Below are 27941 nucleotides of genomic sequence, written 5' to 3'. Positions count from 1 at the left end.
TCTCTACTGCACGAAACGTGAAAATCCAGAAGCTCTTCACTGATGAAACAAACTGCCTTTGGGCCCGCAGACAGAGAAGTGCCCCTCCCACCAGACGCAGATCCCAACGGAGCAACATCTGTATTTTTATCACCAACGCTGGGGGGCAAAGGCTCGAAAATGCCATCAACCCTGCTTGTTTCATGGATACGAGTGGAACAGCCTACTGCATGTGTGGGACAGCGTCTCAGGCCACAGGCTCCTTGTCGACAAAGGAGCTCAGATCAGTGTCATTCCATTCACTTCCCTTGAGACGTGTACAAGACCACGCGGTCCCACTCTTCGTGCAGCCAGCAACTCTGCCATCTCCACTTTTTGGCGCAAACATTTTCCCGTGCTTCAGAGATTATAGATTTCACCTTGCCTGCAGTGGACAAGCCCCTGCTGGGAGCAGACTTTCTCTGGGCGCACTCTCTCCTCATTTACCTACAGTGCAGACAGCTGGTCCACGCAGAGACATTTCAAACCGTCCTCCTTGGAACTTCAAATGAGCAGGCCACTCACTTCGCCACAGTGGAGACAGCTACAAATTGCTACTCACACCTCCTCGCTGAGGTTCCAGCTATCTTGCACCCACAGTTGAAAACCACTCAGCCGCCCCACGGAGTGCAGCATCACACTTCGACCAAGGGTCTGCCCATTCACCCTCGGGCCTGCCGGCTGGCACTCAACAGGCTCAAGCTCGCCAAGGACAAGTTTGCTCGCATAGAAGAGCTGGGCATTGTCCGCAGGTCAGACAGCCATGGTCCTTGCCACTACACATGGTACCAAATGGCAGCTGGAGACCCTGCAGTGATTACAGGAGATTAAATGATGCCACCATTCCTGACCGATATCCAGTCTCACACATACAGGACTTCACAGCCAACCTCAGTGATGTCTTTGTTTTCTCCAAGGACGATCTCATCAAAGGCTACCACCAAATACGGGTCCACCCAGATGAAGTACAAAAAATGGCCATTATTACCCCTTTCAGCCTTTTTGAATTTTTATTATGACATATGATGTCATAGTAACTATGGTAACACTACAAACAATTAAAGGGATAGTCATAAAATTAACTACAAATCAAAACCACAAGGTTTTAACCTCTACAGCCCCTCCCACAGGCTCCTGTATAAAGGTGACTGTTCCACAGCCCCCTCCTCAGTGTAGGACAGTTGAGCAGTAGGGATGTGCCTTTGTTCTTTAATGAATAAAAGCCTCTTGGTTTCTCAACCTCAATCTAAGTAATTAATGGTTCATCAGAGCTCGCACATAATTTGCCTTTGTTGTTGCTGGATGAGAGCAGGTCACTGGGATAACTCTTTAACCTTCCATAAAAAGTGGCCATAGTATTGTTAAGATCAGCTGGCAGTTCACATTTCAACTAAACCTCTCACCGAAGACATGATATTCCCATCAGCATACAACTCCATGAATGAACTATGCATTTTCTGGTTTGGATTTTCAACCAGCAGGGTCACAAACTGAATTTTTTTTCAGAGAAAGTTTGTATATTAAAATTAAATTTTGGCAACTGTTATCAAAATCTAACCAACAAAATAGATCAATAAAATAAACAGAGTTTCAACTGCTTCCAATGGTAAACAAACAGCCAGTGCTTGTATCACAAACACTTCATTTTAGGAGTATAATTCATCACAAGTAGCATATTGAAGCTGTGGACAAAGTAGCATTTCTTTGAAAGTATGACCTACCGGTAAACTAATTCCCCATCCATAGCATCCTGTTCATCTGTGCAAGTAAAAGTTAATCTGCCTCCGATTACAGCACCAACTATGTACACCAGCCAGGCCAAGCGACCTAAGGAGAAAAAGAAACAAACGCTAATTTCTTGATCCTCAAAAGATTGTCATGAAATATAGTAATGGATTAAGAATGGAAAATTCTGAAAATGTCATACATGCCAGGCAGCATCTATTGAGAAAGAAAGATAATATTTCAGGTTGATGGTTTCAATGCATTGAAAAGTTTTCAATAATCCAGACTAAATGTGCACAACTTGATGCTACTTTGGATCTATTATTCACACAATGGTCTGTATTCTGTTTGGTGCATTAACATTTGGATTCAAATGGAATCAGCAAATTAATCCAACTGAATTTTGATGAGAATTGAGAGCATGGGTTTCAGGGAACCTTAAAAATTTCTTTCACTGACACTGTTTGGCACCGATAAAATTACTCATGAATTTGATGGAAGTACAATTGGCCTGAATGTGATTTGGATCAGTACTTTCAGCTTGACATTTGCTTTGTCGCCAGTTTTTCCATTACGTTTATTCACATGTGAGTAACAAATAAAATTCTCACCCCTCTGATGATCTGTATATTATGCGTTCATGACGACAATTTATTTTCAAACTTCATTTGAAGTGGAAGAGGACTTTACTATGCTACATATCAGGAACAGAGTATGGACCATACTTGCCACACCAGAATCATCTCACACTGATGACCAGGTTCTTTTCCACAAATCAAGAAAAACTACTCCTATATTCCCAGTTTCTGGCTACACTGTATACACTTATCTAGTTCTTTATACACATGCAGCTCTTCTGAACCATACTCTCAATACATTCAGATAATCAGACATGGCAGTAAAGAAGACAAAGCATTGGTTAGACTCATAACCAACACTGACAAGGCATCTGCTGATCAACAATTGGAACTTGCAGGTTCAGCTCCTTTAAGGACCATGACATATCCATTGAATTGCCAAGAAGTGTTTTTTCTTGATCAGTAAGATTGCAGTCAGCAAACAGACAATGTTGGTAAAATCATCCACGTATTCAAACTTGAAGCTTGAAAACATGGCCTAAAGTTCCACAGGTACAGCACCATGATTGTCAGACACCAGGAATGCTCATGAGGCAGGTAGGGGGATCCAAGAAATAGTGCTGGAGAAGTCTCAGTCCTTGAGTTTGTCTAATAGGGTTAGAGATTCTTGCTCTCTGTGTGGGTGACAGTGCAGGCTGTAGAAGGGATGGGAAACCTAACTGTGGTTCGAGGATCCAGTCAAGAGAGGAGAAAAATGTAGTGGTAATTGGAGATTGAAAAGTCAGGGGAATAGACTCAATTCTGTGTAGCAAGGATTGAGAGTCCCAAAGGCTGTGTTGCTTGCTGGTTCTGGGGTTGGAGACATCTCATCTGACCAGAAGAGGAATCTGAAGTGGGAAGGGGAAGATCCAATTGCCATGGTCTATTTGGTACCAATGACATTGGGAGGACAGGAACGAGGTGCTGTTGAGGGAAGTTAAGCACCTAGGCCCGAAATGTCAGCAGTATATCTTTGTGTCCTATAGATGCTGAAAAAACTAACTGAGTTCTTCTAGCATTTTGGTGTGTTTTTACTGCAATCACAGCATCTGCAGACTTTCATGTTTCACATAATAATCTCTAGATTGCCACCTGAGCCATGTGCAACTGGCACAGGATTAAATGTGTAGCTCAAAGGATGGTGTGGAAGAAGTGGGACATTGGCACCAGTATTGGGGAGGGAGCTCTTCTGATAGGATGAACTCCACCTGAACTAAGTTTGGGACCAGGGTCCTGATGAATCACAGATGAATAAGGTATCAAATTATATAACAAAGGTGTAGGTTCAACATATTAGAAAAAAATATGGGTAGTTAACAGGAAGAAGAGTGCATGGAAGGTTACTGGAGTCTCCAGAATAAGAAAAAGACTAAGCTTATAAAAAATAACAACAATTTAACCACTGGCAACATGAAAAGACATGCTAGAAGAAGTGTGGGGAATAAAGGACTGAAGATGTTATATTTAAATTGTATGAAATGAGGTGTATGAGCTAAGAACATGGTTGAAATTGGCAAGTACGCCAGTGTGGGCAAAATGGAGTCATGAATGAAGGAGAAGCTAACATCCAAGGATACACATCCTATCAAAAAGACAGGCAAGTGAGCAGAGAGGGCAGGTAAAAAATAAAATAATCTCCTTAACATAAAGGGCCATAGGATCAGAGGATGTAGAATTCTTGTGTGCAGAGTTAGGAAAATGCAAGGTTAAAATGACCCTGATGGAAGTTACATAGAGGCCTCCCGGTATCAGCCAGAATGTGTGGTGCAAATTACAAAAGAGTTAGAGAAGGCATGTAAGAAATGAAATGCCATGAGAGACTTCAATATGAAGATAAGAGTGGGAAAATCAGGTTGGCTCTAGTTCCCAAGGAATTTGTGGAATGCCTATCAGATGGCTTTTTGAAGCAGCCTGTAGACGAGACCATGATGGGAAATGTAATTCTGGATTTGGTATTTGATTAGGGAGTTTAAGGTAAAGAAACCCTTAGAGGCAGTGACCAAAACATGATTGAATTCACTCTGCAGGTTGAGAGGAAAAAGCTCAATTCTGATGTATTGGTATGACAGTTGAGAGGAGCTGGTCAAAGTTGAATGAAAGACATCATACCAATAATGACAGGAGTGTATCAATGGAAGAAGTTTCTAGGTGCAATTCAGGAGATACAGGATTCTTTCATCTCAAAGGAAAAGAAACATTCTGAAGGGAGAATGAAGCAACTGAGACTGACAAGGGAAGTGAACAACAGTGTAAAACCATAAGAGAGGGCATACGGCACTGTATGTATTAGCGGAAAAAAAGAGAATTGGGAAGCTTTTAAAAACCAACACAAGGCAATTAAAAAAGCAGTAAGGGGGACAAAATTAAATATGAAGGTCAGCCAGTAGCATAAAAGAGGATATGGACAGATTTAAAGCAGGTTAATGGGTTTTTGATTAAAAAGACTGTCAAAAGTTATGGAGAAAAGGCAGGAAAATGTGATTGAGTGGGAAAAATATACCATCCCTGAATGAATGGCACAGCAGACATGATTGGCTGAATGGCTTCATTCTGTTCTCAGGTCTTATGGACTAAAGGTTGCAGCATTGCTCAAAAATTACTTTTAAAATGAATCTATCAATTACTGTCCAATCATTTTAATTTCAGGAATAATCAGGAATATTGCTAATAGTTATTTTAACTTTAATGATTCCCTAAATGAAAGGAATCCAAATCAGGATTTTCTTAGGAAGGCATAAGAGGCTGCATATTACAATTTTCCAGTTATAAAGCAGCTTTCATAATTTCAGGATCTTTGGGAGCACTTGGGTCCAAATGAGTTATACTTGAAGCAAGATCAATGCTTTAATGCAGGAAGATGCAATAACTAGTTTGGTACAGAAGGAGCCCACATGGATCAAGGTGCTTCATTAATAATTAATTTTTTTTGCAATACCACATGATGTGAAAATTAGATATCTGGCAGGACACTAGGAGAATATTGCTCTTCTTTGAATAATAATGCTACTTTCACCTGTGAGGAATGACCGAGTCGGTTGTTAACAGTTTATCAGATATACAGGACATCTGCAACACTCAAGAGTTTCACAGGTACATAATCTTGCATGGTCAGCTCCAGACTCTGTGGTAATGTCATGAATGAACACCTCACTCTGAAAGCAACTGCCCAAAGGTGTGGAGGAGGTAAATCTATTCAAAAAATAAAAGTGAATAAATATTGAAGGAAGAAAAATTGCAAAAATACCAAGAATTAAATTAACTGGAATGCTCTTAGGGAGAATTAAAAATAACTAAAATCACCTTATTATACATTTAATGGGAGCATTAAGACCCGACGGGAACTATCAAAGCTGAACTGGATAAATATCCAGTAGGGAAAAGAGTGGAAGGAAACAGGTAAACTAATTAGACTGGAATCCAAAGAATTTCACACTCAATAGATTGAACTGCTGCCTTCTGTACTAAAATACTATATTGTGGCGACGCACAAATCTGCTGCGACAAACCAGCTCAGCTTGTTCCACGTCGTCAGCAGGGCAGTCACAGCAGAGATGGTGATGCTCTTCCATCCCTTCTGCTCCATGACGGATGTTGCCGTGCGTACTTACATCAACGTGACGCAAACTGCAGAGCGTACACGCGGACCAACTGCACTGCTGAAAACCAAGCGCACAAAGTTTAAATAAACATTCCTGCTGCGACTTCATAGCTCATAGTGTGTGTCTCCAGTCTGTTCACTCACTCGCATCCAGCACGCTATATTTGGTGACCTCGTCAAGTCTCCAAGTTCTGCAGACTCTTGTTACATGATCCTGCTTTGGTCGGCATTGTAGCGCTCAAGCTACCCATGTTCTGGACCAACCAGCCCCACACTTGGTTCGGCCAGGCGGAGGCCTAGTTCCAGCTCAAGCAAATCTCCTCAGACTCCAGCAGGTACTTCTACATTGTCAGTTCCCTCGATCAGGAGACCGCTCCATATGTGGATGACCTCATCCAGGCGCCACCGGACGAGGGTAAATACCTGGCCTTAAAAAACCTACTCATAGACACCTACTGTCTCTTGTGCCATGAAAGGGCAGCCAGGCTCTTGCACCTCAATGGTTTAGGGGACCTCATGTCATCCACCTTGATGAATGAGATGCTCGCACTGGCAGAAGGACATAACCCCTGATTTATGTTCGAACAGGCCTTCCTGGAGCAAGTGACTGAGGACATTCGCCTTCTGCTCACTGACGCTGATTTCAGTGACCCTAGGAAGGTGGCTGCTGGGGCCAACGTCCTTTACTGCACAAACTGTGAGAAACCAGAGGCCCTTCATCAACCAATCAAACCGCCACAGCAACTACCCGTAAACCAAGGCTGCCAGCAGATAAATAACCCTCCTGCCAGACTCAAAGTTCCATGGAGCCACACCTGTGCTTCTATCACCAACACTGCGAGTCAGAGGCACAAAAATGCCGTCAACCCTGCTCGTTTCTGGGAAACGAGCGGGCCAGCCTCAGTTAGTGGCTGCGATGGCTGGCCAGAGGAACAGCCTACTCCATGAGTGGGACAGAATCTCAGGCCGCAGGTTCCTGGTCGACACAGGAGCAGAGATAAGCGCCATTCCGCCCACTTCCCTTGAGACATGCAGAAGACCGCGCGGCCCTATCCTTCGTACAGCCAACAACTCTGTTATCTCCACTTTCAGGCACAAAAACATTCCCCTGTATTTCAGCGATACAGATTTTCACTTGTATTTCACCCTGGCTGCAGTCGACAAGCTCCTGCTGGGAGCAGACTTTCTCTGGGCCCATTCCCTCCTCGTTGACCTGTAGGGCAGATGGCTGCTACACGCAGAGGAATTTCAAACATCCCCCTCAGAACGTCAAACGAGCAGATTACTCACCTCACCACAGTGGAGATGGCCACAAACTGCTACTCGCGCCTCCTTGCTGAATTTCCATCCATCCTGCACCCACAGTTCTCAGCTACTCAGCCACCCCATGGGGTGCAGCACCACATTTCAACCACTCTCGGGCCCTCCGGCTGGCAACCAACAAGCTCAAGCTCGCAAGGGAGGAGTTCGCACACATGGAGGAGCTGGGCATTATCCGCAGGTCAGATAGCCCATGGTCCTCACCACTGCACATGGTTCCAAAGACCAATGGCAGTTGGAGACCTTGCGGCAACTAAAGGAGATTAAATGATACCACAAATAAGACTTTACAGCCAACCTTAATGGCACCCGCATTTTCTCCAAGGTCGACTAAATACTGGTCCACCCCAACAACGTACAAAAGATGGCCATTATCACCCCTTTTGGCCTTTTCGAATTTCTACAGATGCCCTTGGGCCTTAAAATGCCACTCAATCATTCCAGCAACAAATGGACTCCGTAGGGCGTGACATGCCCTACCTCTTACACTGAAAGGCCTGCAGGAATTTGTTGGAATGGTCAATTTCTACAACAGGTTTATTCCCCAGACTGCAGCTATTATGAGATCCCTCTTCAACCTCATCTCCACCTCTATGAAAGAGCTCCATTGGACCACCAAAGCTATGGCAGCTTTCAAAAAGATGGACACCCTCACCAGCTCAACCATGCTCATACACCCACAGATGGAAGCCCCAACTGCCCTTACAGTCGATGCATCCACAACAGTGATAGGATCAGTCCTCCAGCAGTCCATGAATGGTACATATAAGCCACTTGCCTTTTTCAGTCACCATTTCCGCCCACCAGAGCACAAATACACCGCCTTCAACAGAGAACTCCTGGCCTTGTACACCATTTCTGCTATTTCACCTAGGACAGAGACTTTACAGTCTTCACTGACCACAAACCGCTGACTTTCGCCTTCACCAAAGTCTCATACCCCTCGTCAACCCATCAGCAGAGACACCCATCATATATCTCCGAATTCACCACTGATGTACGCCACCTATTGGGCAAGGACAACTTTGTTATGGATGCCCTCTCCAGGCCAGCCATCTTACCCTTGTCGCAGGGTATGGAATACTTCAAGTTGGCCCTTGCACAGGAAATGGACCCAGACACAGCCTGTTACCGCACAGCACTGATTGGCCTCCAGCTGGCAGACATGCTCCTTGACGACAGCAAGACCACTACCTTCTGTGACGTCTCTACTGCCATTCCTCGGCTGGTGGCCCCAGCAAAATGGCGCAAGGAGGTGTTCCACCTAATACATGGTTTCTCACCCCTCCATCCATGCCACAGTCCACATGGTCTCAACCAGATTCATCTGGCACAGCCAACGCAAATGTGTCACAGAGTGAGCACAGGCATGCCCTAACTGCCAACTGGCAAAAATCCAGACCCACACCCACCTGCCAGTGCAGGACAGGCACACTAGGTGGCCCGAGGTGATTCCTCTCCTTGACATAGAGACAGACACCTGCGCCAGGGCATTCCTCTCTTCCTGGATCACCCATTTTGGTGCTCCTTCACACTTCACCACGGACCAGGGAGTCCAATTCACATCGTCTGACCTTGCTAATCTCCTGGGCACTGACTTGTCCCACACCAACGCATACCACCCCAATCCAATGGCCTGATTGAGAGGTTCCACCATCGCCTCAAGGCTTCCCTCATGGCATGCCTAGATGACCCAACTGGTTGGACGAGCTTCCCTGGGTCCTCCTCAGCATCCATTCGGCCCCCAAAGAGGATCTGCAGGTCTCCACTGCGGAATTGCTCTACAGAAACACCCTCACAGTGCCAGGTCAGTTCCTAACCCTCTCCACACAACAGCCCCAGGACCCCGGAGGGGACCTGGAGTGTCTCCACCAGATACTGGGTACCCTGGCTCCGCCAGCCCCAACCAGACACTGAAAACCCCTCACTTGTGCACTCAGATTTAATAATTTGTGCTTTTTGTTTGTGTGTAGAGGTGGCCACAGAGCACTACTCCAGCATCCCTAGAAAAGACTCTAAAAAGTGCTCTACTGCACCACCTCCACCTTCACTTTTCAGGCTGGCGAGAGAGATCTTCATGGTGGATGCCTGAAACCAGCACATCTCTGCAGCAGCCACCATGCAGAGGCAGGCCTCCTATACACCAAGTCACCACCGGTGCCAGTTCTGGGGAGGCGGGGGTTGGTGTTATGCGGCGATGCACAAATCTACCAGGATGAATCGGCCCCACTTGTTCCATGTGGTTGGCGGGGCAGTCACGGCAGAGATAGTGACACTCTTCCATCCCTTCCACTCCATGACGAAAGTTGGCGTGAACGCTTGCATCAGCATGACACAAACGGCAGAGCATACGTGCAGTCCAACTGCACCGCTGAAAAGCAAGCGCGCAAAGTTTAAATAAACATTCCTGCTGCGACTTAAGAGCTCATAGTCTGCGTCTCCAGTCTGTTCACTTGCTCACATCCAGCATGCCACAGTATGACCATTCTACAATTCTATGCTCACTAAAACTCTTTGAAATGCATATTAAAATTCCACCAGAGGTTTTTCGAAACAACACTTTCAACAATCACTTGGATCAAAGTCGGTGAGCATAGCAAAAACTACAACAGTTCTTTCATTCATGTACTCACATATGTTATCTTCTTTGTGTGCTTATTTATTGATAAAAAAAAAGAGTATAATAGGAAGTTTATAGAGTATCATGAGATACAGGACAAAAAAAAAGGCTTTAAATCCACTATCTGCCCTGACCATCAAGCATTCATTTTTTGACCAATCTGACTGCACCCCATTTTACTCCCCTCCCCTGACATTCCCATGCCCTCAATCCCTTCCCTCCCCTTATGAATTTTACTAAGGTTGAAATACTTGAAGTCATTTCTACCAAGATATAGTGGAAAACTTTGTTTTACATACTTTGAGTACAACAGATAGTGCAAATTAAAGTAAAAGTGCAACATTTAGTGTGTCTACCGAAAAAATTTTCAATTAAAACAGTGTAAGAGCATCTTCACAGCAGGTCAAGTCACCTTTATTAATCATTCATACCATGCTCACACGGTAAAAACAAGATAGGGTTTCTCCAGGACCACGGAGCATATTTAAATAATTATAAATTAGAACATTGAAATATTAAAATATTAAGACGTATAAAGTAAAAGTCCATGGTACCTTATCCACATATGTTCTGGGAATTCAGGAGCCTGGTGGCTTGGGGGAAAAAATCTGTTGCCCAATCTGGACGTAAGGGCCCAAATGCTACGGTACCTCCTACCAGAAGGGAGAAGAGTTTACGTGAGGGTGTGTGGAGTCCTTCACAATGTTTATTACCTTTCGCCTGCATCGAGTGTTGTAGATGTCCTTCATGGTAGGAAGAGAGCCTCTATAGAACGTAGTGAGAATGGAAGGTGAACATTCATCAGTCTTCACTGGAAGTAGAGGCGCTGCTGGATTTTCTTGGCTATGGAGCTGGTGTTAGGGGCCAGGTAACCCACACACTGGAACAACCAAAGGAGTAGCGAATACTTGGTAACTGTACACATACCGCATCAGAGGTCATGACTGAATGCTGATCACTGGAGCTGCAAAGCAACGCATCTACTCATTGGGCTCACTGATGTGGGCATCAGAGTAAACTTATGATGCTGTTCCCAACATAGTCAAGGCTGAATGTCTCACCTTGTGCATGAACAGTGTCACCCAGGTTAGATACAACAGGCCAGAATCCAGAAGAAAAAAAATAAAATAGTACATATGTGGATCAGGATATTTTATGAAGGATTTATATTGGTTATCCATAATTATGCAAATCAGTCAGAAATCAAGAAATGTATCCATCAGCTACATTTAGAATAAAATTTATGTATTTTTTAAAAAAATCTCTCAATGTGTTCTTTTGCCATGTTTTATGCAACTTTCTCGAAAAAAAGGTTCTGCAAGAAGAGATTTTTTTGATATAACTTTTTTCTCCATATAATTTTCCTAGTCCTTGTGCTCAATACATGAAAATACTGTGAGCTGAAAGTTCACATGTAAACAACTAGTGTCCCTTGATACTGACAAAATCATCATAAAAGCAGGATTTATCTTGTTGAATTACTTTTTCAGTAAAATACCCAAAGCCACCAAGCTCTTAACGATTTTGCTTCAAGGATGATCTGAATCAATTTATTGGTGAAAGGCACAGTTAGGCTTTGCAATAGAAGCTTTGGAAACAACCATGGTTTATTTAGCAATGATATCCTGGAATATAAATCATGAATCAATGCAAGATTGCTGCAGATTTCTCAGAGTCATCACCAGCAAACTTTAGACTTGCTTGCTAATTAAGAGTTTATTAGATGGAGAACAGAAATCTGTGTTGAAGTTATGGATCACCACACTCATCATTTCAACAGCTGTCAACAATAATACAAGAGCAGAAGGTCTTGAGGGAAAATGGAGAAATATATTTTTCTATGCAGTACTTTCTGTCTCTACTAAAGAAGAAGAATGGTCAAGCTGGGTGCTCTGGTGTACTTAATGCAGTGAAATAAGTGGCCACCTGTCTAAAGCACTTCCACAAGTGGAGAAGGATGAACCTCTGCAAACAATATTGCTATCTTCTATATAGATTGTGAATGAAGAAATCCATCTCCACAAAGCCAAAATATAGGTAGTGGAAAGTCACTATCAGCACTCAGCAATCATTTAAGGATGACGGCTACAAAACTGTTCATGAACATTCAAAAAATTATATAAATTCTGAACAAGGCTTTAGAAATATGGTTGCTCTAGGGATAATATAATGTCTAGATGAAATGCTGGTACAAGAACACTGTTAAAATGGAATATCAAATGCCTACATCATTATTTCTTTTCATCTTTCCTTATTGTTTTCATCTGACAGAGCTGGGATGTAGACAGTTCCAATAACAATAAGCTCATGTTGTCTCAACCAAGTGGCTAATTTTTGGGTCAGATTATCCAAACCACAAGCAGCAAATATGAGAGTATCTGCTGACACTTAGCTTTATTTCCAGTCAAAGTGTCATAGGAATGGTGGGATGTCTTGCTTATTCCTGCCCATTTGCCAGTGTATTAACTCCTGCTATTCAGTGATTCACCTCCACTGAGATGTTTCCATGTAATTAGACTACTGAATGCTGGAAGAGCAACTCTCTGGCTCAGCATAGGCCCCCAACTGTTGAAGAGGCAGGGTGCAGAGGTAAATGTGTTTTAGAAACTTTGTGTGCCCAAATAACTGTTTGCACAAAATATCACAAACAAATCAACTGCTTTTATTCAGAAAAGCCTGGGGGTGGTGGGGGGGAGGTGGAGATGGCTTGCAGCATCAAGTACATCCCTACCAAATAATGGATAGATTTTCATGTCAATATTATTTGAAAGGAAGTTACATCAAGGACAGTTACTAAGGCAGGTCAAGTGACCCCCTCCATTCCCATGCTTGTTGCAGATGCTGCAGAGTGCAACTCAAGATTGGTTTATCCTCATGCTCATCTACAAGCTTTGACTGGGTATTAGGAGGAGGATGTTCAGCTGCAGAAAGCATCAGGGCCAAGGACCCCTTTTATCCTCTTACACGGATTTCCAGTATATGTCACTGGATGCTAATTGGATACAAGACCTCTGTCAAATTTCTGGCCCCAGCATGATGTGGTACATAAACGTTTCCACTAGCTGCATTAGAATAAGAATCAGAATTTATTGTCATGAACATATCACAAAATTTGTTGTTTTGTGGCAGCGTCATTTATATAAACCACCGTATAAAATAAATAAATATAGTGCAAGAAAAGAAAAAGACAAAGGAAAGCAGTGTCTGTGATTCATTGTTCATTCAGAAATCTGACAGCAGAAGGGAAGAAGCTGTCCTTGTGCATCGGAGAGACTGGGTGAAGACTGGGAGATCACTTTGTTGAACACCTCGGCTCCGTCCACCACAATAGCGCAGATCTCCCAGTGACCACCCATTTCAATTCCCCATCCTATTCCTTTGCATGGTCTCATGCACTGCCAGACTGAAACCATCCACAAATTGGAGGAATAACACCTCTTCTTCCAGCTGAGCATCCTCCAACCAGATGACATTAATATCGACTTTTCTGGCTTTTGTTAAACCCTCCTCCCCACTCCTTCCGTGTTACCTTCCACCAACTCTGCCTCTCTCCCTTTTCCCTGTCTCACAGACATAATCAATTCGCACCTTTCCCCTTATTATATCCAATGAACATCTTTTGTTGATGGATTCCTCCCTCAGCCAGCATTGACTGTATTCTGAGAATTCCAGTTTTTTGGTCAATCCATGAAGAAGGGCTCAGGCCCAAAACATTAACAATTTTTAAAAATCTCCTATGGATGTTGAAAGACCAGCTGAAATGCTCCAGCATTTCAGTGTGTTTTTACTGCAATCACAGCGCATGCAGACTTCCATGTTTCATTTAATCCTATTTGCCGAAGCCTTCTCATGACCTCTTCTTGCTCTCTTCAGTCCCTCCTTAAATTACTTCCTGACCAGCTTCATCACCCAATACTAGATCTAATATGGCCTCTCCTGTAGTTAGCTTGTCCCCATACTATATTAGTAATCCTTCTTGGCATCAACATTAATTCATCCACATCCAAACCCTTTGCATTGAAGAGGTGACAATAAATATTAGGGAAGTTAAAGTCACCCAGAACAACAGCCCTGTTATTTTTACACCTTTTCACGTGTATACTTAACTGCTCCTCAGTGTCCTGGTGGTTTTTGGTTCTCTATAAAATACTCCTAATAGAGTGAGTGCTCCTTTCCTGTTTATGAATTCCATCCAGAATGACTCAGTACATGACCCTCCATAATGTCCTCCCTTTCTGCAGTTGTGGCACTATCCACAATGCCATTCCCTGCACTTATAAATGCTGAAACATAAAAAAACTTGGAAAAGCAAGCATCAATTCTGCCCTTGCATTATAATTGCACATATTAATCTATGACTGATATTCAACATCCCTATTCTTAATAGTTCTTGCATAAAAGTAAGTACATTTCAATAAATTCAACTGCCAGAAATTATGCCCACTCCACAGTCTGTCTTTCCTCATGGTTGCTCTTGCAAATTGCATTTATTATTTCATCAAATGCTCCATCATCTGATCTGACATTCTAGTTCCCATCTCACTTCCATCTTAGTTGAAGGGGCTCAGCACGAGGACATTAGTCCCTCATGAGCAACATGTCCCTTGTGCATTGGTCATATTACCTTTTTTAAAAAACCTTCCCCAGATGAGCTTCCAATGACCCACAAATCTGAACCCCTGCCACCCGCATCAAATTTTCAGCCCTGCATGTATCTGCCCTATCTTTCTGTTTTTACACTCACTGATGTATGGTATCAGCATACTTTTTTGCTTTCTTGCTGATTCCTTATCAAAACTCTTGAGGATTTAATCTTATTTTCTCATGAAAATAATAAATTTATTGATGCTCTTCCTATAACAGTGACCAGGACTGTACACAGTACTTTAAGTATGGTCTCACCAAATGCTGTATACAGCTGAATCATTTCAAATATCCCAACATTTGTACTCAATGCCTTGCCCACTGAAAGCAAATGTGACAAACCCCTTCATCACCTTGTCCACCTTAGTTACCACTCTCAAGGAACTAATGTTCCTTTTCATAGAGATGGAGACAGAAATATTGAGAAAGGGGTGAGAGTTACAAGAGATATCCAATGAAAAGACAGGCATTACAAGGACCCATGCAAGTACCCATAGCTACACCTTAGATTTGGAGAAAGTGGAATGAGCAAAAGGAGAAGTTATTGGGTGCAAGTATAGGTTGTGCCAGGCAAAGGAGATTGGTAGTGGAGGGGAATGCAAACTGGAGTATGGCAAGTGTGACAGGTAGGCTGCAGGTAAAGTGAGCATGAGCAATTTCTCAAACCACTTCACGATGGTAGATGTCAGAGTCACCAGGCAGTAATCATTCAGACCCATCAGTATATTTTTATTTAGCACCAAGAAGACAGTGGCCTTCTTGAAGTAGGTGGGTACTTCAACTTGTAGCAGGGTGAGGTTGAAGATGACTGTGAATACTCCCACCAGTTGGTCTGCACAGGCATGGAGGACATGTCCAAATGTCCTGGTCCAATCTCTTTCTGTGGGTTTGCTCTCCGGACGGCCAATCTGATATCTGTGGTGGTGATGGCAATGCAGGTGTACTCAAGGTAGAAGTGTGTTCCACTGGTTTATGGGTCTCCTGCTCAAAGAAAGCATAAAATGCATGGAGCTCATCAAGAGGGATGTGCTGTTGTTTACTAATCTGCCCATACCACCAAAGCCCATGCCAGGAAGCTATTCCTACTGTAGGAGCCAAACCCTCCAACAGAAGGTGCTCATGATAGAAAGTCAAACAGCCTGATCATCTGATGTGTTACAATGGGCTAGATTGACTAATGTGCCACTGATAAGTTCCTTTCAAGGCTGTAGCTTCCCACCCTCTGCCATAACCTTAGCACATTTTTCTTGCCAAATTACTAATGATCCTACATGATGCCCTTCTCTTCAACTTGGACCAAAGAACACATCAACAGTCTTGGTGTGTGTTGCTGATGTTCTCTCATTTTCTTCTATTAATTACAGGGTGAAATGTGGAGCAGGCCCATTTTAAAACAGCATATTAATGAGATGGCCATAAATTGATTTGATAATGGCTTTATTACATGCAAGTCAATTTAACAAAACTAGTGCCTTGGCTGTCACTGTAGAAAACCAATCTTCATCAAATCAAATGGTTAATTTCTACATGTGATGTTCAAAGTAAAGTCAATGGAACCTATTGACAATTTGAGAGATTTTCAAGGGATATACAATTGAGGAGAGTTTAGTGAATGTTTAAAGGCTGGAATGAAATGAAATAAAATTAATTACTTTTTAATTATAAATCATAATTCCAGTTTTAAATAATAACAAATGAATAGAAATTAAATCTCTTATTAGTTAGGTTGCAAATCATGTTGCCTCAAGTACTTTCCACCATGTTAAAGAGGTGAGGGGAATGGGTTCATATGAAAATGTAAAGTAAAGCTACTCCTGACTTTTTAAAAGCCCATTTTTATCATCACCATTTTATGCAATAGCTGTGGACAAAAAAAATTGAGAACTTGAGGAATCTGATTTTGAAATTAAATAAAAACACACAATGCTGGAGAAACTTAGCAGGTCAAACAGTGTCCTTTATATAGTAAGGATAAAGATACATAACCAACGTTTCAGGCTTGAGCCCTTCACCAAGGTATGTATGTGTCTTTATCTTTTCTAATAAAGGACACTGTTTGATCCGCTGAGTTTCTCCAGCATTTTGTTTTTACTTCAACTATGGTGTCTGCAAATTTTCATGTTTAACTTTAAAATTAAGTGCCATCTAATATGACTAATTGCAGTATCTTATTCATCCAGTCATTTTCTCCACCACTTTCATTTAAACACTTGGCTGTTTCTTAAATGATTTACATTGGATTTTCCATTGCTGCTTCTGAAAGTACAAATTCTTATCAGTTGTAATTATTAATCCTGGAATCACTTGCACCAGACACCATTTCAATTAAGCATGAATAAACACCATGACAAGTGACATCATAGAAAGGAGCAATACAATTTTGTTTGTGCTCTTCCATTACGGAAAAGCCCTGCCATTAGACATAAGACGAAGTGGGCAGGGTTCTAAGCTACTTTTCAAATGACAATTGATATATTAATTACATAGACCATCCAGAGAAAGCAAGTGACAGAAAGTTCAGCCCTCTATGGATAGAGACATCAACTATACTCTGAAGACATGCATGCCCTATGTGCAAAGTTTGCTGCAACCACGATTTGCCAAGAATAAGGAATCCTTCTTGTCATGGAATAGAATTGCCTAAGCAGCGATCCATTTCCAAAATGTCCTTAGACTTGCCTTTATTGATCATCTTTTTCCACTAGAAGTAACCTTAGTCTGTCACATCTTATCAAAAAAGCATACCAACAACATAGGTAGAACTAGGAAAGAGGTTCTGCTGAGGGAATTTAAACTGCTAGGAGCTAAATTATAAAGCAGAATTAAAAAGGTAATAATCTCTGGATTGCTACCTGAGCTATATGCAATTAACACAATGCCATTACAATACTAGTAACCTGGGTTCAAATCAAGTGATGTCCGTAAGGAATTTGTACATTCTCCCCATGACCTGCATGGGGTTTCTCTGGCTGCCCCAGTTTTCACCCACCCTGCAAAACAGAGGTGAATTGGGGGTAATTGGACGGAATAAGTTTCAATGGCCAAATGCGCTTCCATCCTATTGTAATTTTTTTTTTTAATTGCTCAGTATTGTTAAACACATGACTCAATGATTGGTGTTGAAGCAATGGGTTTGAATTTATGGAACATTGGCACCAGTATTGGGGAAAGAGAGAGCTGTTCTGATGTGAAGGGCTCCACCTAAAATGTGATTGGACCAGGGTCCTGCCAAATTACATAACTAGGGCTGTGGATAAGGCTTTAAATGAAAGAGTTTAATAGATTGGAAAAGTATGGATTAAGTCAAAGGGAGAAGGGCACAGTGATTCAAGTCTCCAAAATATAAAATAGGACAGAGAGCTTAGAAGAAGATTAGAATTTAAACGCAGGCAACATGGACACCTGTGACAGAATATAAATATGTTTTTGGGAGATAAATTGGGACAGGGTTTTTAGTGTAGGTCACATACAAACACTTTAAAACAGATCTTATTAAAAATACTGGAGCTCTGCTCATGCTAGACATGTCAGGGCTAACAGCCTTTGCAAAAGCTTTGGAGAGTGCCCAAGAGACCACCAATGGATTGTTGGTTACAAAAAGGCCACAGATGAAAGAACTTGTCAGAGCCACAGATTGTCTGGAGGGTCATGTGTTTTTGCAAGCACAGAGAGTCAAACAGGTTTTTCTCTGAGAGATACAGAGATAAGTTCTACAAGTGATACAGCCAGCAGCAGCAGCTGGCAAGCTTGTGGAAAACCCCATTTGGAAAATGGGTTGTGAGTACTTAGTACAGCCTGGTCAAAGCCCTTGTGGTTCATGCAAGAGGACAGGACTGGCTGTCTAATTTTTCACTTGAAATTGAAGAAACAAAAAGGCATCCTGTGTTGACCTGAAAGAATGAGGTTATCACCTGGAGAACGCTGAGAAGGCAAGTTTCGTCAGCAAGACACTGAAGAGGGTGATCAGAAAGGATCAGTTGAGGGTATCCAATGAGCAACAAATCTCTCTCTGAAAACTGACAAGAACTTTCCTGAGTTTTCCTTTTGAACACCAAAGCCTAGTGAACTTTATAAATGTTAAATTCTGTGCACAGTATAAGAATTGCCTGCAACCAGTGAACTTGGAAGAATGAGAAGTGAGATTGGACTGTGAATCAAAGAACTTTTCTGAACTTACACACACACATATTTCATACACAAGCGCTTAGAATTAGAAGGGGGTTAAGTTAGGTTAGTTAAGTCAATAGTGATAAGTTAAAGTGTCATTCTGTTTTCATGTTTAAAGATAAAAGCAACTTTTGCTTAAGTAACCATTTGTCTTGGTGAATATCTATTGCTGCTGGGTTTTGGGGTCCTCTGGGCTCAAAACACACCATTGTGAGAAGGGTGATGAACATGGGATTGTTGGTGCTGTATTTAAATGCACTGAGTGTACAAAATAAAGTAGATAAGCCTGAAACACCATAAGAATGATGATGTGGGCATTACAGAGAAATGGCTTGAGGAGGATCATGACTGCCAGTTATACATCGAAGGATACACATCCTATTGAAAAGACAGGCAGGTGAGTAGAGGGGTGGGGTGGCTCTATTGGTTAAAAAAATGAAATAAAATCATCATCAAGAAGGGGCATAGGGCCAGAGGATGCAGAATACATGATGGGAGAATTGAGAAGCTGCAGGTTAACAAGTCCCTGATGGGAGTTTCATGTAGACCTCCAAGTAGCAGCTAGGAAGTAGGGTGCAAATTACAAATTAAAGAAGACATGCAAGAAGAACAATGATATGATGGTCATGGGAGACTTCATTGTGCAGGAAGCCTGGGAAAATCAAGTTGGTTCTGGTTCTCAAGAGAGAGTTTATGGATGCCTATGAGATTGCTTTTAAAAGCAGCTCGTGGTTGAGCTGATGAGGGAAAAGGCAATTCTGGAGTTGGTGCAGTGCTTAAGGAAGTAATGATCATGACATGATTAAAATTTATTGCAATTTGGGAGGAAGAAGCCAAAATATGATGTGTTGGTGCTATAGATAAGTTAAGGTAACCACAGAGGCATGACAGGAGCTGACTAAAGTTGAATGAAAGGGGAAAATAGCAGGGAAGATAGTAGAGTAGCAATGGTAGGAATTTATGTGAATAATTCTAAAGACAAAGGATTGTTTCATCCTAAAGTAAAAACACTCTAAAGGGATGATGAGGTAACTGTGGCTGACAAGGGAACACAAAGACAGCTTAAAAGCAAAAGAGAGGGCATAAAGTATTGCAAAAATTAGCAGGAAAGTGAACATTTGAAAACCAGCAGAAGGCAACAACAAAAGCAATAAGAGGAGAAAATATAAAATCTGAAGGCAAGCTAGCCAAAAACCTATAAGAGGGTACCAAAGTTTTTCTCAGAAATACTGAGACTAAAAGAGAAGAGAGGACTTCAGACCACAGGAAAAGCGGTAATGAAGAACAACAAAAAAGGCAAATGAACTGACTATATATTTGGCATCAATCTTCACTGCTGAAGACACCATCTACATGCCAGAAATTCAAGAGAGTCAAGGGAAAGAAATGAATGCTGTCACTGTTACTAAGGACAAGGAGCTTGAGAGGCTGAGGGGTTGAAGGTGGATAAATCATCTGGACCAGATGGACTACTACACCTCAGGATTCTGAAAGAAGTAGCTTAAGAAACTGTGAACACACTTTCAAGAATTGCTAGAGCCAGGGATGGTTCCAGAGGACTGGAAAATTGCAAATGCAACTCCAATCTTTCAGCAGGGAGAGAGAAGACAGGAGATTAAAGGCCCCTATCCTGACCTCAGTGGTTAGCAAAATTCTGGAGTCCATTTATAAGGATGAGGTTTTAGGTTACTTGAAAGCACAAGATAAAATAAGCCATGCATTATGGTTTCCTTCAGATTAATATCTTGGAATTCTTAAAGGAAGTATCAAGCAGGACAGATGAAGGAGAATTAGTGGACGTTGCTTACTTGGATTTTCAGAAGGCCTTTGACAAGATGCCACACATGATCTGGAAAACAAGATAGAAGCTCAAAGTATTACAGGAATGGTACTAGCATGGACTGGCAGAGGCAGAGTGGGAATAAAGGGAGCCTTTTCTCGTTGACTGCGCTGACTACTGGTGTTCCACAGGAGTTGGTGTTGGATCCACTACTTTTCACATTGTATGGAAATGATTGAGATGACAGAATTGGTGGCTTTATGGACAAATTTGTGGAGGATATGAAGACAGGTGAAGGGTGGGTAATGTCGAGAAGCAGGGCTTCTGCAGAGGGTCTTGGGTATCTTGGGATAATGGCAAAAATGGCAGATGAAATACAGCATTGGGAAGTGTATGGTAAAATACTTCTTCTAAATGGATAGAGATTTCATAAAGCAGAGGTCCAAACGGCAGGTCTGCAGCTTGAGTTGGTAGTAAGGAAGGAAAATAGTACGGAAGGCTGGCATTCATTTTGAGAGGACTTGAACATAAAAGCAAGGATGTATACTGAAGCTTTATAAAGGTGCTGGTCAGACCACATTTGGATCATTGTGAGCAATTTTGAGCTGAGTATCAAAGGAATTATCTACTGGTATTGGAGACAATCAACAAGGTTTACAAGAATCATCCTCGTGATGAGGCTTAACATACAAGATGTGTTTGATGGCTTTGAGCCTGTACTTGTTGGAGTTTAGAAAGATAGAGGGAATCTCATTTTAGATTTTTAGACATACAGCATGGTAACAGGCCATTTCAGCCCACAAGTCCGTGCCACCCAATTAACCTACACCCCCAGTACATTTCCAATGGTGGGAGGAAACCGGAGCTCCTGGGGAAAACCCACACAGACATGGGGAGAACGTACAAACTCCTCAAAATATTCTGAATATTGAAAGGGCTGGATTGAGTGGATGTGGAGATGATATTTCCAGTAGTGGAAGAGTCTAGGACCAGAGGGCACAGCCTCATTCCTTTAAAGGACATCCCTTTAGAGCACAGATAAAGAGGAATTTCTTCAGCCTGAGGGTGGTGGATCTGTGGAATTTCTTGCCACAGGCAGCAGTGGAAGCCAAAGTCATGTCAATGGGTAGATTTAAAGCAGAGGTTGACAGATTCTTGATTAATATCAAAAGATTATGGGGAGAAAGCAGGAGAATGGGGTTGAGAGGAAAATTACATGAGCCATGATTTGAATGGTTGAGCAGACTTGATGAACTAATTCTAATTCTGCTCAGATGGAATTTAATGTTGATAGTGAGGAACAGTAATGACTCTAGGGGGTATTGAGGGGAAAAAAGAACCCTGAAGGCATGTAGAATGCATTTTCACTTTCGCCAGAATAGAAGAACAGGGAGGTCTTGGCACAATACAATAAAGCATTGGTAAGACCACAGCTGGAATATTGTCTTCAGTTCTTGTGGCTGTGCAACAAAAAGGACTGCTAACACTAGAGAGGGTGAGGAGGATGTTTACCAGGATGATGCATTTGATGAAACGTTTCAGTTATCAGGAGTAGGCTATGCTGTGTTTTTTTTTGAGCTTAAGAATCAGGGATGGAGGAGCTGGAATTTGATAGATGGCATAAGAGAGGAATAATACATTTAGGGATTTATGAGGAAGAAACTTTTCACCCAGAAGGAAGTTATAATCTGGAACACATTGTCTGAAAAAGGTAGCAGATGTTGGTACATCCACAAATTTTAAGAAGCATCTGGACAAATATTTGAATCACTAAGGCATAGAGGTTACAGACTAACTGCTAGTAAATGGGATTTCTATTGATGGATGGCATAGACATGGTGGGCCAAAGAGCCTGTTTCTGAGCTATATGGCATATAACTCTATGAGTCAATGACCAGTCAATTAAAGAAAGCCTGTGGCACCACCAATTTATCACAGTAAGAAATGAACAGACACTTCATTTCCTCTCAGCAAGTGGTGCTGAAACTCTCAAACCCATCCTATCCCTGGTAATATTGTTTTCTATGAACCAGGGTGATGCCAGAAAATAGATCTAAACAAGCCGAACATTTAAAGTCAACACATGACCTTAACGCGCTGGAAACACGTAGCAGGTAATGCAGCATCCACAGGAAGTAAAGAATAACCAACATTTTGGTCCTGGGCCCTCCATTAGCACTTCTTGCTTCAAGTACTCAATGCAGCTATAATCCTCACCCAAAAGTGAAAGAAAGAGATGGAAAAAATGATTGATTTTTTTTATTTCTAAGTAATCAGCTTTCTAAGAGTGGAATGGAGTCTGATGTTTTTGTGAAGCATAGAAAATTCTTGCGAAAATAAATGAAACTTATACGAGTAAATAAACTAGATAGCTCAGATTAAACGACTCAAATACAGTAACAACTAAGAGGCCATGCTACATTCAATGTATAAGCAATCAAATGAGACTTCTGGATGATTACATTGGATTTGAACTTGTATTTCCAACATGGTAGAAATTGTTTCTGGCCATTTAAACCTATGCAGCCCAGTTTATACCCAATTAATCTACAACCCAAGGAAGGACAAACCAAGAAAGGACACAAATGGTAGGTCACTGAGGAGTGCAGTAGAACAGAGGGATCTGGGAATACAGATATGTAATTCCCTGAAAGTGGAGTCACAGGTGGATAGGGTTGTAAAGGGAGCTTTTGGCATATTGGCATTCATAAATCAAACTACTGAGTTGGAATGTTATGGTAAAGTTGTACAAGACATTGGTGAGGTAAAATTTGGAGTACTGTGTGAAGGTTTGGTCACCTAACTACAGGAAAGATATCAATAAGATAGAAAGAGTGCAGAGAAGATTTATTATGATATTGCCTGGATTTTAAGAATTGAGTTAGAGGGAAAGGTTAAACAGATTAGGACTTTATTTTCTAGAGTGTAGAAGAATGAAGGGAAATTTGATAGAAGTATTTAAAATTGAGGGGGATAGACAGTGCAAATGAAGATAGGCTTTTTCCATTGAGGGTAGGTGAGATACAAAGCAGAGAACATGGATTAAGAGTGAAAGGGGGAACATGAGGGGGAACATCTTCACACTAGGAGTGGTGGGAATGTGGAATGAGCTGCCAGCTGAAGTGGTGAATGTGGGCTCAATTTTAACATTTAAGAAGAATTTAGATAGGCGCAGTATATGGATGGGAGAGGTATGGAGGGCTATGGACTGGGTGCAGTCAATGGCACTAGGCAAAAAATAATGGTTTGGCACAAACTAGAAGGGTCAAAGGAGCTGTAATGTTCTATGGTTCTAACCCCATATGTTTTAGAGGTTGGGAGGAAACTGGAGGGCCCATAGAAAACCCAAGCAGACACGGGATAATGTACAAACTCCTTACTGGTTCAATTCCAGGTCGCTGTCACTGGATTAGCGTCGCAGTAACTGCTATACTAACTTTGCTTGATTTGACTAATTAAAAGAATTTGAAAGCTAGATAGATTTTTGAATAGTCAGAAAATTAAGTGTTATGAGGAAAAGGAAGGCAAGTGAAGCTAATCCAATGGCCAGATCAGCCATGATCTTATTGAATACTGGAGGAGGCTCAATGGGCAGATGGCCGGCTGCTGCTCCACATTGTCATATTGCTATGTAAAGCAAACCAATGGCTACTCACTTTCCTGGACTGTGATTTCTGTATTCCTGCCAGTACAAGAATGCAGGAGCTCCTGATATCTCTGAGTAGACTGATCAAACAGCTGCACAATCAATGCACAGTTTTCCTTGTATTCACAGCGACTCACAGTACACAGCTGCTCCAACTGCTGGAGGACCAGACCCATATCATCCAAGGGATCCTCCAGACCATCCCTGCAAAATGTAAAAAGGAAAATAAATTAGCCAGTGTAACTGAATACATTGTTACATAACATTTTATGTATTTAAAGACATTGTTTATAATATTTGACAAAAAAATTAATTCCTTTATTAATTAATCAACAGAGTTCAGTCAATTTTCCATGTGAATCAATTGAAATTTTATTTCCTTAAAAATAATCACTCCTTTGCTGCCACAAGATCCACAAATACCTATTTCAAAAGGCAGTTGGAGCAAGTGAGCTGAGACAATAAATGCCTACAGTTTATTCCAATGTGAGGACATTACAGCTGCTTTCCAATCCTGTTGCAACCAGACAGGCACACTGGCATTGTGGAATGAAATCATATTTGATACATTTGGGTAAAAAAGATTCATGCCAGGACTAGAAGGCTCAAATTATAAGGAATATAAGACAGAACCAGGATCAGGTCATGCATCCCAGCGAGTCCACTCTGCCTTCTATCATGACTGATTTACTATCCTTTTCAACATCCTTCACCTTTCTTATCCTCGTAACCATCAATTCCCTTTGTGATCATGATTGTATCTACTTCTGCCTTAAATATCCCCAAAGAGGATCTCCACAGCTCTCCATGGCAACAAATTCATTACCGTCTTGGTAAAGAAGTTCCTCCTCATGTCTATTCTCAAGGGATATTTTATGTATTCTGAGGCTTTGTCCTCTCGTCCCAGACTCCCCTACGATAGGAAACATCCCCTTCATTTCCAGGCCTTTCGGTATTCGATAGATTTCAATGAGATCCTCCCTCATTTTTCTAAACTCCAGTGAATATAATCCCAGACCCTTCAAATGCTGCTTATGTGAAAACCCTTTTACTCTGGAGATCATCCTTGTAAACTTGCTCTGGATCTTCTCCAATGCCAGCACATCATTCCTAAGATATGGAACCCAAAACTGCCCACAATATTCCAAGTGTAATCTGACTAATGTCTTAAAAAGCCTCAACATCACATCACTGGTTTTATATTCTATTCCTCTCGAAATAAATGCTAGCATTCCATTTACCTTCCTTAACACTAACTTTCCATGCAAGTAGACCTATAGGGAGTCTTGCACGAGGATTCACAACTCTCACTGCACCTCTGATTTCTGAATTTGTTGCCAGTTCAGAATAGTCCCTGCCTTTATTCCTTCCTCCAAAATGCATGATCATACACTTCTCTACACTGTACTCCATCTGCCACCTCCTTGCCCAATTTCCTAACCCGTCTTTCCGCAGACTCAGTGCTTCTTCAACATTACCTGCCCCCTCCGATCTTTGTATTGTTGGCAAAATTGGCCACAAAACCATCTTATCTAAATCATTGGCATATAACATGAAAAGAAACAAGTCCTGTGGAAAACCACGGGTCACCACCAGACAACCAGAAAAGGCCCCTTTATCCCCACTCTCTGACTTCTTCCAGTCAGCCAGTCTTCTATTTTTGCTAGTATTTTCCCTGGTATATCATGGGCTCTCATCACCTTAGCAGCCTCGTATATGGGTTTACAGAGAGCTTGGAGAGGATGGGACATTTTTACCTGGAGTAAGTGGTAATCTGATAAACAGAAAATAGATGTAGGAGGTGGCCATTTGGCCCTTCAAGCCTACACTGCCATCCATTATGATTATGGCTGATCAGTACCCGGTTCCTGCCCCTAATTCCCTTGGCCACAAGGGCCAAATTTAACCTACACAAATATTGACAGGGAACCGGCCTCAACTACTTCCTGTGGTAAAGAATTCCACACATTTACCACTCTCTGAGAGAAGAAATTTTTCCTCATCTCAGTCCTAAAAAAATTCCCCCTTATCCTTAAACTATGGCCCCTGGTTCTGGTTTTTCCCAACATTGGTAACAACCTTCCTGCATCTAGTCTGTCTAAACCCTTAAGAATTTTATACGTACATAGAAAAGCTGCATTATTGCCTGCTCACAATATACGTAAAAGGTGAAAAAAAAGGTGGATTTACTGCTTATGCTGAAAGCTGAAAAGGCAGATCGCGCAGTTCTTTTATTTATCCAAATTTCGCAAACTAGCTTCCCACAGCAAAAGGGACGGGGCATGTAGTGCAGCTGTTCTGCCCTCCACTGCGATGTGGAACATATGCACTGGGAAGTGAAAGTGCCCTATGCACAATAATGGCAAATGAACAATAGGTATGAGCGCCAGTGAAGATCTTTTCCAGCAGTCTTAGAACTCAAGCAGATCTTCTGTACATTGTAATCTCGTTTTTCACAGATAGGTACTTTAAAATTCACAGTCTTCATTCGCCTGCTGAAGACGTCATCAGCCGTTTCCCCCCCCCCACCCCCTTTTACATAGAAGGTGAGGGAACTCAGCGGAGGAAATCCGGATCGGAATGGATCCTCCAGTCCATCTTTTTTTGCATTCATGCAGGTAGGTGGAGCATTTTAAAGCCAGAGGAAAGCTGGCTTTACAGTTCAGAGTAAAATGGGTACATGATTCATGTAACAAGGGGAGGTTGATAGCTGTTGAAACAAACTAGTTCTTGAACCTGGAGGTCCTGATCTTCAAGCTTCTGTACCTTCTGTCCAAAGGTAGCACTGAGAATAGGCTACGACAAGGGTGATGGGGATCCTTTATAATGTTGGCTGCCTTCTTGATGCAAGGCCTCACATAGGTGTCTGTAATGTAATGAGAGGTCAATGCCTGTGACAGACTAGGTGATTATGTGTCCAATCACAAATGCCTTGAAGAGTCCTCTCATTCATTCATGTACTTTGAGAATCAAAATCTAACAGCCTATGCATAAACTCAGAGTAGAGTGGTTACCTCTCAAATGACCTTTAAAGTGGCCTCACAAGCCACTCAGTTCAAGAGTTGGGCTAAAACTGGCAGCATCCTTAAAACAAATCATTATGCACAGAATGATATTTGTCAAATTTATAAATGAAGTGGGTATAGTTGAATAGGTAATGTGATGGTACCTTATAATTATAGACACTGCTTCCAGCCTTGAGGTAACATAGGCTTTTACAACTTCTGGTGCATATGTCTCCATCAGATGAGGTTCAGTAGACTTAACAAAGGGGACTGATGCTACCATCCGGTGCCACAGACTGAGAAGATAGTGTACACTATTTGGTGCAAACTCCCAATGCTGTGTAGGAGGGAAAAAATAAGTAATATCAATTGGAATTATAATGATTGAATATACTTAGACGTGTTTAGGAAAACTATGCGAAAAGTGCTGAGATGATATTGTGGAATTTTCTTTCTGTGCTATGAAATTCCAATCGACATATCCAAATCAGGATAGCTGCCCCCTCATTTATTGTGAATGTATTTCATAACATTTTTTAAAATGTTCCATATATTTTGACCTAATTGCTGATTACCACGTGATTTTGTGCAGACTTATTAGAATTTCATTTCTTGGCTGGGGATACAAATCAAGTTCAAATTTATTATCTTCCAATTGCAAAAGTACAACCAACGAAACAGCATTCTCCAGTATTCTGTGAAAAATATACAATCACATAACAAGACATAACACACATATACATAAACAATATATGTGCAGGATAAATTTACATATATAAAAGTAAATAAATAAATATTGGC

General features: G+C 41.7%; 1 protein-coding gene across 2 annotated transcripts in view; it reads right to left on the bottom strand.

Annotated features, from left to right (window-relative positions):
• Positions 1-27941, bottom strand: part of LOC138743479 (ran-binding protein 17-like) — a 726783-nt gene that overhangs the window by 546679 nt on the left and 152163 nt on the right. For both annotated transcript variants that reach the window (XM_069898924.1, XM_069898925.1), the window contains 3 exons: positions 27305-27477; positions 24146-24339; positions 1740-1845 (listed from right to left, as the gene is read on the bottom strand). In XM_069898924.1, the coding sequence (XP_069755025.1) occupies positions 1740-1845; positions 24146-24339; positions 27305-27477 (473 nt within the window). The remainder of the gene's footprint in view (positions 1-1739; positions 1846-24145; positions 24340-27304; positions 27478-27941) is intronic.

The sequence above is a fragment of the Narcine bancroftii genome, chromosome 9, assembly GCF_036971445.1.
Source record: "Narcine bancroftii isolate sNarBan1 chromosome 9, sNarBan1.hap1, whole genome shotgun sequence".
In the NCBI taxonomy this organism is placed as follows: Eukaryota; Metazoa; Chordata; class Chondrichthyes; order Torpediniformes; family Narcinidae; genus Narcine; species Narcine bancroftii.
Note: the sequence above shows the minus strand (reverse complement) of the source record. Positions and strands in the feature narration are given on the sequence as shown.